This window comes from Lagopus muta, chromosome 6, assembly GCF_023343835.1.
Source record: "Lagopus muta isolate bLagMut1 chromosome 6, bLagMut1 primary, whole genome shotgun sequence".
Lineage (NCBI taxonomy): Eukaryota > Metazoa > Chordata > Aves > Galliformes > Phasianidae > Lagopus > Lagopus muta.
Genome location: NC_064438.1, coordinates 43096302 through 43108384, shown reverse-complemented (window position 1 = coordinate 43108384; position 12083 = coordinate 43096302). Strand labels below are relative to the sequence as shown.

General features: G+C 40.4%; 1 protein-coding gene across 7 annotated transcripts in view; it reads left to right on the top strand.

Annotated features, from left to right (window-relative positions):
- The first annotated feature begins 102 nt into the window (after positions 1-102).
- EML5 (EMAP like 5) overlaps positions 103-12083 on the top strand; it is a 103194-nt gene continuing 91213 nt past the window's right edge. For 6 of the 7 annotated variants that reach the window (XM_048949818.1, XM_048949819.1, XM_048949817.1 and 3 more), the window contains exon 1: positions 10275-10656. In XM_048949818.1, the coding sequence (XP_048805775.1) occupies positions 10460-10656 (197 nt within the window). In that variant the 5' untranslated portion in view covers positions 10275-10459. Of the gene's footprint in view, positions 175-10274; positions 10657-12083 lie in introns of those variants that run through there. The other variant, XM_048949820.1, reaches the window with a different exon arrangement.

The following is a 12083-nucleotide window of genomic DNA, read 5'->3' as shown; positions in this document are numbered from 1 at the left end:
CTGAATGTTTTATGTGGGGAATGAACTCGGAGTTCATCTCATTAAAGTTAATAACTTGTCAGAAGGGAAAAAAAAAAAAAAGTATACTGTATACTTAGAAAATCAATGGAAACAAATTGTGAGTCATATGAGTTGCCGGGTTGTGGGAAGTTGCTTCTTAAAGGAAGAAACACAGTAAGCATTTCATATAGCTCTCTTGAAGGGACAACGGAGGTGGGAAGTGAATGGTTTTTGTATAAAATAATTGCTTTATCATAAATAGTAATATACATTACTGGATTTCTGCCATAGTTTTTTAGTTCTGAGATTCTGTCTTTAGCAAGAGAAGTCACAGTCTTCCAAAGTTTGTCTACGCATCAAAAATTTTGAAGAAGTATTTGGTAAAAGATTTCTTTTTCATAGAAAAGTTTCTGAACTCTGCCTGTTTGAACTAGAGGTTGAGGCTAATGTTATGTGACCGTTCAATCACATTTCTGTTAGCTACTTCTCTAACAAATGGCTTCTTGGCAAAATAAAGAGGAAGATAGTCCCTGTGCAATTTTTGTTTGTTACATTGTTGGGAAAGGTATTCATTGCACTTAGTAATGAAGCCAAAGTGACGCTCTCCTATGGTAGCTAGTAGATCAAGATGAATCTTCAGTTTTTTTGCGATGAGGTTTCACAGTGTTGAGAAAAACAGGCAAATTCTCTTTCCTTCTTTTTAAGCTGTAATGTACAAGGTGTTTTTGCTCTGTTTGGCTGCAGATACTAGGTTTTCAGTCTCTACACGTTGGCATGCATTTAATTCAATTTTATCAAGTCAGAAAGAATGTCCTAGCAAGCTTAGTTGATCCTCACATGGCAATGTGAACACTCAAACTAAAATCATAACAAGCATAAAAAGCCATTCTGACTGTCCCAACTGCTGCTGCCAAGGCCAAATGTCCAGGCCTACTGCTGGATGCTCGTCCTTTTTTGCATACATCCTTCTATGTGTGAAATGAGCCGCTAGTGACTTTCAAGCAAATCTTAGTTATTGAAGCTATATATGCTAGAAAAAAAAATATTCTGGGAGTAGTTTTCAGCTCTGGACCATTTTCTTTGTGATGCCACTTACTCAAATGTATTCCTGGCATCCCATTTGAGAACTGGAAGTGTTATCACAAGATAGCTGTTCAGCAGCATATGGGAAATCAGCGTTTAGCTTTATTAAAATAAGTAGGGCTTAAATATCCATATTATATTTTAAGAATGGCATACATGTGCATAGCGTGTGGAAAAAAAAATTCTATCTATGTAGAATCTGCTTTTTCTCATTCCTACAGCTCAGAGTAATACATTTTTTGAGTAGCTTGCTCTAGCTATCTGCTCCTTGTAACACCTCTCCCCCAAATTGAGAAAAAATTCAATCTGTGGAGAGTAGGACAAAATAAATTTGGGTAATTATCTCTCAGATGTATTTGATGTGTGGGAGGAAAACAAATTTCCTCTTCTGCACTGATAGAAAAAGAATCATAGTAACATAGCAACGTCCTCACAGAGATTTTATGGATGCAAGATGGATTTCTCTGTTTGAATGTCTTGTCTGCATTCTTTTTTGGAAGTTTTGTCATCTACTATTTGGTCTCTTCTATTAGTTTAAGGAATGTGTAATTTGGCCTTGATACTCTACTGTCCTCACGCTGTAATGAATCACTCCATGGTTGATGTTTCTTGGGACAATGACATAGTTGGGATAAAACTATAGCAGTCACCAGGATTTCTTCAAAAATAATTGCATGCTTGCCTTGTGTAACTGTGTACCTTTGCTGTATTAGAAGTGAGCTGGACTCAGCCTCTGCATTTTGAGAGACAATTCTCGTCTTCTAGGATGATAGGAAGATAGGAAATTCCATAGTGCAACTTTATTTACAGCTTACTGAGATGATATCATTGATCTTGTGGGTAACTTTTTGTCATATTCTATTTGCAAGGTTTATTTGAAACTTGACTTCGCTTATTTGAACCATGACAAAGAGCAGAAAATTAATGTATCAGAAGTAAGGAACAGATTAATTCTTCATCTGTTTGTGGGTTATTTTTCATCTGAAATCTATGTCTCCCTTAGGCTACAGTAAAAACTCTAATTATTTCTAAATGAAAATATCAGAGATCTCTACTAAGTATCAGGAATCCCATCAATATTCATCTTTATTCATAGAACACATGGGCTTGTATAACTTCTTTTTAGAAATCATAGTTTTGCTGACTTATGTATTTTGTGTACTGGATTTATGTTTCAATTAATTGTTCAATTTTGTGTCAAGTTTAAATGTTGCTTAGGGATTCCAATGTGCTTCTTATTTTCACCTTTCATTTTAGCAGCTTTTTTCTTCTGCCGATAAGGGTGCCCTGAACTGATACTGACAACAAGCTCTGAAAGGATATATTAATTTATTAATAATAACAACATTAATAATTAATATTTTTCTTCTTTGTGTACTGGGTGCTTTGTATTTTTCAAATATTCTTATGACCCTTCTGCAAAAGTCTCGTAAACTATGAATACAAGGTACATGAAACAGCCTCTTAGAAGGTATGTATGGAAGTGTAGGACAGGGCCAACTGATATCTAAGGCCTATTTCATTTTAAAAACCTAGGAGCTATAAGCTGACTTTGCCTTTTGAAGCCTTCCAAGGGGGTCTTCTCTGCAGGAAACTATCATACTTGCTTCTTAAGTAGGAATACTAATTCTCAGGCCTCATATCTCCATCATGAACTCACAGTCTTGTGATAAAAGTCAAAATAGAATCTGTATTCCTTATTCCCAAAATTCTGTTGATATCCTAAAATTTCTTATGCAAATCTGGTGTCCCTCAGACAGTAGCTGTCATACAAATGCAGTCTGTTTCTTCTGTTCTTTTGACTTGCCTCTTTCCAGATGCAAGAATACTGAAGAGAATAATCAGCAGCTCAGTATAATTCACAAGGGATTGAAAGGGAGCACTGCTGTTATTACATATTCACCTACAGAGGGTCTCAACCACAGATAACCAAACTTGCCTTCAAACAAGAGTTGGCATCATGAAAGATGACATGCACAGAGGTTTCATTCTAGAGATTGAGATGTATTGAATATTGGAAAAACAGAGAGCAACAGACCATGGAGCAAATTATTGTTTGTACGCTTTGAGTGAACCCAAAGAGGATTACAGATCAGGCCTGCTTTCTGGGAAGGCACATAGCAGTGGCAGAAGAACACACTCTCTTCATGTGCTATTTTCAGGAAGGATCTTGCCAAATTTGAGTTGATGTAGTTTTTGCTCATAGAACCCATGTCTTGCTGATCCTAGGAAATTAGGAGGGGTACATATTGAAATCATGTGAAGAGCAGAGTTTTGTGTTGAGGCTCAAATTCAGTATCAGGGTATTCAGTATCTGAAATAACAGTGACAGGTTTCATTCTGTGATGAGCCAAGACAACATTCATTGATACCAACCATTGGTATCATAAATAAGAATGCTGCTGTTTCCTGCTGATCATACAGGATATCATAGCCACGGTCACCATGGTCTAGCTGAATAGGGATCATCCAGCGGTTGATAACAGAATTTAGGTGGCAATACTGTTCAGGTCCTGAGCTATTAACCTTCCAATGAGCTTAGATCTGCCCTTTTCTACTTATGAGTCGACTGATTAGTATTTGCGATCAGATCCACAACTTCTTCAGTGCACAGGAGGAACAGGGTGCTTTTCAAGCCAGATACTTACCTTCCTTTTTGTCTTCTGTGTTTCCTATGAGGCACTATTTCTTGTTTGATACAGATGCTCTGTATGCTGTGCTGTTTGTTTGTTTGTTTGATTGCTGTTCATCTCCCTGACAGCAGGAATCAATGCAGGTATTAAGAAAAAAAAAAAAAAAAAAAAAAAAGCAACATATGAAAAAGGCTGCTAGATCATTTTTATATATATATAGATTGTAAAAATTTGCAAAGGCTGCTCTGACTGGAAGTTCAGTGTAAAAATAACTGGACTCCAGTCTTTCTTTTCAGGTTTAGAGCATCTTCTGAGCACAAAGAGCTCAATCCTAATTGCGGCAGATAATGAAGATTGAAGTAGGAACCCTTAAAGTAATGCTAATCAGTTATGTCAGAGAAACTTCATATAAATGGGCTTGCTCATATATATATATATACGTATATATATATATATATATACGTATAACCTACATATATGAAAGTGTAAGAGAGAATACTCAGTCTACTGTATTAATCACAGAACCGTTTCAGCAGCATTATTTGTTGCATACTTGTTAATTCCTACAAAAAATTATGTTGGCACCCTGTAAATAAACTTTCTTCCTTCCAACAGTATTAGATACTTATTTATTTATGCCTTCTAGAAGGAAAATGTGGGCTATTTTATATAGAAGCTTGTTGCCATAAAAAGTTACGTCATGTAACGGTCTCTCATATTTTCTTTTACAATTGAAATCACTTAAAATAATGAAATACTTGGTGTCCTTAAAGTAGGCTTATTTTACTTCAGTTAGTAAGCTGACTTAAGTGTGGTACACCTGCAGGCAACCAACCTACTGCACTGTGTATCTAAATTATAGTTTGACTGAAGTTGTAACAGATCTTTGGGAGCTTATTCAACCTCCTGCTCTAAACAGGGTTAACTTCAAAGTTGGATGACATCTCTCAGGGTCTTGTCCAGATGAGATAAGACAATCTCTGTGGATGGAGTATCCACAGCCTCTTTGGGCCACCTACTGCAATCTTTAGCCAGTCTGTTCCAGTGCTGAGTCAAATATTGTAGTATGGAGTCAAATAATTAAATTAACTGCGTAAAAAGGCATCATCTTGACTTGACAATTTTTAATCTAATCATTTGCATCAGCCACCTGAAATATTCTTCTTACCCCACAAAATATTAACTGCATGCTTTGGACTTGGTCATCATATAATCCATCCTAGTTGTACAGAAATAAATTGAAAATGGGTAGAAAAATATCACTGCATGCAAGCAAGATGTTGCTTCCCATCATTTTAGATCATACTGCAAGATGAAGTCAGGGATGACTGTCACATAAGAAGAATTTAAAATAAATTGCATGATGTACTTTAGCCAATAGTTGAAATCAGTCTTGAGAGTTCAGAATCAGATTTCCATCAGAAGTCTATTGATAGAAAATGCACTGGGATTTAGTCACCCTCTCTTTATACACTTCATTTAAGCCTGTTTAGATTGTCAAATGTTGTATCAAGTGTTGATGCTTGATGCTTCTTCAAATCACCCAGGTGAATTACTTCAGTACTCTTATAATTGTGCATAACATGCAAGCTGAAAAAAGCTGCTTTAATCTAAATGTGTGTGTGGTGAGTAGATACATGCTGTATAAACAGTGTATCAATGCTGAAAAGAACCTGAGCGCTCTACTGAGGAGCAGCTCAGTTAAAATGTATTCTGGTGTCAGATTATTGGCAGTCTGAAACGTAGTGCTTTCTTCATCATTTATAGAGGAAAAAAAAAAGGAACTTTTGATGAACTGTTCCCATGTGCTAATATGAATTTTTGAGCAAATTTTTAAAGTTTGTGATAGACATTTTAAGAAGGAATACAAATATTGGTGCCTAACTGCTGAGGCTAACATTAAACATCATATTGCTAAAAAAACCAAATTCTTTAACTAAATGTAAAAGTTCTTTTGCATTTATTTAAAAACAAACAAACAAAAAAAACCACCATGAGTTGTGATGGATGAGAGTTGTGCCATTTACATCACTGTAGAAACCTTTTTCTCCTAGTCTTAGTAGGAGAGGAATTAATATTTGGTTTATGAGAGAGGCCCTAGAACGAGATCTTGTCAAGGCTAAGGAAGCCAGTATGTAGTTTTCAACAATCATGCTTCCTCTGCAGTTTTGGGTGGTATTGTTTACTGATTATTACTGTATTTGTATCACTTCCTTTCATAAACCTCTTTATTTCTGTTATAGAATGTCCAGAATAAGTTGTTGCCTTCTATGCTAATGATGGATTAATTTAATTTCAATGTTTGTATCTTGTCTATCCCTTTACCTGCCCTCTGTTAGGAAAATATTGAGTATATTTCTAAATCAAAGTTCTGTGAATAAATCCATAATGAAGCTCTGAAGCTCTGATTGATATCTGTATTGTGATAATTACATGCTCATTGTCTTCTCAATGGGATGCTTATTTCTTCCAGTGCCCAGAATGAATGTTTACTAAATGAACAAAATTTCTATGATTATCAAAGTGCAATTTATCATTGCAGAAGCAAGAAAAAATAATGTAAATAATACTTACTTTCATACATGTGTAATTGTTCTCTTTACATTCCAACCCTTGTATCTGTTGTGTCAATCAGTACCAAAAGAAAGCATGTAGATTTACAGTTACCAAGTTTATAGAACCTGCTTATAAAACAGTAACAATGTTAGATACTGCTTCAACATAAGACATTTTAAAGGTTTTAAGGAGCTGATCAGAGCATGTCAGCTAAAACATATTGAATTTTTTCAAGATACAACATAATGCATTCATGACTTGCTGCTCTTTATTTTGCAGCACCTTGACCTAACATCTCCATCTGTGACTTTTTCTTTTATTTACTCCCAGCCTGTATTTCCTAGAATTTTCTGTGTTGAGGAGAGGGGTGAAGAAATCAGTAACTGTTTTTCTGCACCATTTTCATATTCTTAATTGGTTGATTTTCTTCTTGATGATGATGTAGACCTTCCAATCATTTTCAAGTGTTCCTGCTTCTAGTTAAAAAAAAAAATAATAATAACAATTTTACGTCTTTTGTTAAAGGACTAAAAGCTTAGTCCTTCAGAATTCCATAACAACTTGCATCTTATGTATTGGCTGATGTGATATATATTCTTATCAGTTTTTTCATTTTCTGAAGGAGTTAGCTAATGTTTCAAACTTCGCCATGCTGTTTTTTTTTTGTTTGTTTGCTTGTTTTTTTGCCTTCTTACTTTTATCTAGTAGTAAACAGGCTTTTGTTTAGCTTATGCCTCAGAGCTATTAAATGGTAGCAGGTGGATCTCCTGACAGTCCTTAAGCACTTTCTCTCTTAAATAGGTTACTTAGTTTTGATAAATCTTATTTTCAGACGTTGTGTTCCCATAACAGACTGAGACCATTGTATCCGCAAGGATGTTGAAATTAATGTTGTCACTGTTGCTCATCTGTCTCATATTTTATAATTACTGCTTGAACCAGCTACTCTGTATTACTTAGGGCTTAACAGAGAATAATCCCTCATCTTGTACTCTGGAATTAGCTGTTCCAAGAGCATTTGTTTAAGAAATTACTCCTTTAAGCCTTGTTCCATTTAGTGGAACAAGATGCATTTAGTAAATATATTTACAGTATACTAGGAAGTGCATGTTATAATTATGTGTTTTGAGACATTAAAATGTCACTTATTTGATTTTATTTAGAGAAGTAATGCACTTGTGTCACTGTATGCTAACAAAACTTAATTTGCAGTGATTCATCTGACATCATAGAAAAGATATAAAACCTGTCATAGGCAGCTGAGGCAAAGCACTTTGTTTCCCTTATTAAAAAAAAAAAGCAAAAAACAAAAAAAATCAAAACAACAATTCTTTGGGAAGCGCATCAAATATCTCAGTTACCTGAAAGCTTGCTCATATCCCAGCCTATCACCTCTAAACTCGTGTGTTCCCTCAGTACGACCAGGCCGCTTAGGAACCCAGACGTCGAGCTCAGCACCACGGACAGCTCCGTGCCGGGCCCTGAGCGTGCCCGTGGGTGGCCGAGAGTGCATAGCTGCAGAGACAGAGTGACAGAGGCCTGCGGGACACGTGTGATGTAAAGAGCACAGCGCTGATAGAGGATGCTCGTTCCTGAGACTGCTGTGCTGGTGAAAGGTGGCTGGCTGGTAGATGCCGGAGGAGCTGTGTGTGTCAGAGGTGAGTGGGAGTAGTAGGCAAGGTATGGGAGAAGAAGAAGTTGTGATGTTCCTGGCAAAAACAGGTGCCAAATGCATAAAATTTCCCTTGCACCCCTTATGTGTAGGTGTAAGTTGGCTAACTATGCTTACAAATAGTTTTTCTCTTGGAATTTTCTCTCAGGCATTTCCTTATCTGAGAGACAGTAGTCAATTCTGGAATAATCAAATGGAAATATTGGCTGTTTATGTGGTGTTGACATGCAGTTGCTCCCTTGCATTGCATAAGCATATTTTTTCCAACTTCACTTTTGTGTTCTAGTAGTCAGAGCAAATAGGACCCAAAACTTACAGTTAGTAGCCAATGTCATTGCATATTAAAGTTTCTTCCTCATCACTATTTTCTCTTGTCAGTTTTAGTCAGTAACAGTGTTTTTTGAATGTGTGGCTGAAAACAGTCTTTTCACTTTCACTACATAATGAAATAATCTCGTTCCAATTTGAATTATGAATAAGACATAAAGATTACAATTTTAGTTCCACTAAATTAATACCACACAAATTAGTATTGAACTCAAGAGATCCAGAATTATTATTATTATTATTATTTTGAAAGAAGGCTCATTTATTTTCCATAAAATAAAAGAATAAAGTCATTATGGATTTTTTTAACTACTTTTCCCATCATGACGCCTGAGATAGCAACAGAGAACAGCCATGCAGAGTTAATATCAAATTAGAAAGAATATATTTTGTGCTTCTAAAATGTGCTAATATTTCCAGCCTGTTTCTCTGACCAGTCCCCCATGCTGGGGAATTCTGAGAAGTGGGTTACACACATTCCAAGGTGCTCTGTCTGTCTAGGATGAAAATAGAAGGGAGCAGGAATGCTTTTGTCTTTCATGGATGTAACATTTGCTTTATCTGTTGGTGAATATATAGGACGTTTTGTCATGATTTTTTTCTCTCTTTCCAAAAAAAAAAAAAAATTAAATTTTTCATCAAAAGGGGAGTTTCCTTGTCTGTATACTTGAGTCAGGCTGCATGAATCTCTCTGCAGACTTCTGTTACTTGCTTTGTGTTGACTTCAGTGAACATGTGGGACTGAAAGCTGCATCTGATCCTGGTGTCATAATCCTTATTGTCAGTGCTTGAGATAAATACTGTCTCTTGGTGTTCTAGACTGTGAGAACATGTTGACATAAAGCTAAGTGTCTGGAATGCTTAAATGCATATTCTTACATGCCTTTTAAAAACAACTAAAGGAATATTAAATTCTCAGGAAAGGTTTAAAAGGAAAAAAAAAAACTTCCATTGATTAAAATAGAAATAGAGGAGCACAGAAGAATGTCTCCAATGTGAAGAAAGAGCATGTTCTTTGAACCAAAATTTTGGATATGGTGAGAGGCTCCCCTATATGGATGTCTTCTCCAACACAGAGCAGTCACTCCCATCTGTAATGTAGGGAAATGATAACTTTCTGTGTGAAAGATTGGATATAAGGAATATATATATATACATATTTATGGTAAGAGTGATGAGGCTCAGATTGCCCAGAGATATGGTGGATTCCACATCCCTGGAGATGTTCAAGGTCAGTCTGGACAAGGCTCTGAGCAACCTGATGTAGTGGTGTCCCTGTGCATTGCAGGGGAATTGAACTAGATGGCCTCTAAGTGTCACTTCCAACTCAAACGAATCTATGATTCTAAAAAAATAGCAACTTTCTGGTGGCTTTGGGATCTGCGGGTGAGTGTGCTCTTATTGCATAGATGAGGAAATTAAGGCACAGATGAGGGAATAACTGTTGTGAGGTACGTGATGCAGACAGTGGGGTTAATTACCAGTCATTAAAAATTACAGTTGACCTTTTCTTCTTGGATGAGACTCAGGCACCGTGCGGTGCAAGCAGTGACAATGTGAGGCGACTGGTGAGAGCTGGGGGTCGGTGGGTTTGCAGGGAAAGCAAGGCGCTAGAACTTTCAGGACAGCAGTGAAAAGCCAAAATCCAGTTGGGGAGTGGGGGAAGACAGAGCCCAGCCAACAGAGACGAAAAGCTGGACGTAACAGCTCAGCAAAAACGTGAGCCAAGAAGGTGCGATAGCGAGTCGTTTCCTTCCCTTCGCCCTGGTAGCCGCTCAGCGCGCCACCTCCGCCGCTTCCCCGCAACTCTGCGCACCTACTCCCGCCTCCTGGCGCGCAGGCCGCCCGGCCGCCTGACGGCGCTGCCTACGGCGCAGGCGCAGGCCGGGACGCGGGGAAGGGGGGGGGCCGGAGCGGCGACGCGCCGCGCCCTCGCTCCGCGTCCCGGGCGGTGTCTCAGTGCAGCCATGTCTGGCGGCGCGAGGCGGCGAGGCGGGCTCGGTCGGCGGCGCCCTCTGTGAGGCGGCGGCGGCGGAGAGCGGCGGCGGCGGGCATTCATGTCGGCGGGCAGGGATTAGCGCGGCGGACGGCGAGCCGAGAGGAGGGGGCGGCCGACCGAGCCGTCTCCCCCTTCCCACGGGGTCTCCGGCGGGAGAGAGCCGTACCTGGGTGGCGGGGGCGGGAGGACATGGCTGACCGGAGCGCGCCGAGCTGCCACCTGCGGCTGGAGTGGGTCTACGGTTACCGGGGTCACCAGTGCCGCAACAACCTCTACTACACGGCCGCCAAGGAGATCGTCTACTTCGTGGCTGGGGTCGGCGTGGTCTACAGCCCCCGGGAGCACCGGCAGAAATTCTACCTGGGGCACCAGGACGACATCATCAGGTACCGCCGCCGCGGGCGCCGGCCCCATCCTCGGGCTGCCCCGTGGCTCCGCGCGTCCTCCCTCGCCCGTCTCTTCCCGCGTCCGTCGGGGCGCGGATGGAGGCGGCTGAAGGACGGGCGGCGCGGCGAGGCGCTGCCCCGGCGCTCGGCGGGCACGGCCCGGCGGCGGCTCGCGGACCCGGGTCGTGCCTTGCTGCGTCCCGGAGCCGGACCAAAAGTTGTGCGGGCCCCCGGGCGTCGGGAGGGCCCCTCTGGGTGCCGGCGGGAGGAGAAGCGGAAGCCTCGTGCGCTCCCCGCCGCGCGCTGTGGGGGAGGTTAATCTGCGGCAGCGGACCGCTGGCTCGCTGCTGGCAGGCGGTGGATGCCTGCGGGATTAGCGGCCTGCCTGCAACTCGTGCAACTTTTGGGGTAATCTCGAGAGAGAGAGCAGCCTTCCCTGCAGAATCGAGGCTTGTACAGATCGGGAATTCTCTTGCAGTCAGAGTTACAGTGTGCTGAAGTTCATAAAAATATGTAACTGAAAGCTAATGTTGGAGAGGAAATCCGCTGCTGCTGTTTCTTAAGTGTGCTTTCGCCCAGGGGTGCTTTTGTGTGCTTGGTGGTGCTGTGAGATCGGTGAGAGAGCGTGAGGAGTGTGAAGGGCAGATGTGAGTCTGAGTCATCAGCCCTCTCCAGTAGGTGTCATTGCGGATGGATTTTAAATTCCCATATCATGGCTTTTCTTTTTTGGGTAAGAGCTGCAACCAGTTTTGTCATTTAGAGCACATTTGGGTGTTTTTTGATAGTTAGTGCTCCGATTTATGTCTTCTGTATGTGTTACTCATGAGTAACAGGTAAGGAGTGCAGAGAGCAGAGCACACGTTGTGTCTTTCATCCATTGCTTTATCTGCACTGGAAAACTTGGCTGTAACGGCCACTTTTTTTCTGTAGTTAAATCTGCATGAAAAGCTTTCAAGACTTTTAAACGTGGCTCTGAGCGCCTCTTTCAAGGCTGTCCTGCCTGTAGTGTATTTGTCCATGGTGCTGAAAATCTAATGAAAAAATTAGACGGTGTACCGTCGTAAATTGCTCTGCTTGAAATGTTGAGTATTGAATCAGAAGTTTGAATCACTGTTATGTCTTTTAATGCTTTAGCATTCTCACCTGCAACCAGTAGGAGGTATTTCTTTAATGGTGCCTTATCCGCTTCTTATGTTGTGCTGGAGGAAATACAGATCTACAACTTACTGTCCAGCTAAGGAAGCAGTGGCTGATTACTGGCTACAGTATGAAATAGTGAACGTTTTAATGCTGTGTATCCATGACTGCTTCTGTGTAACTGTTTCAGCAGAGCATCCCGTAAGAATAACAACAATGACTTTATGAGGTTTCTTTTTATGGAATGGAAGCGTGATCTGGCATGCTGGAGTTACTCCTGCTTTGACTTG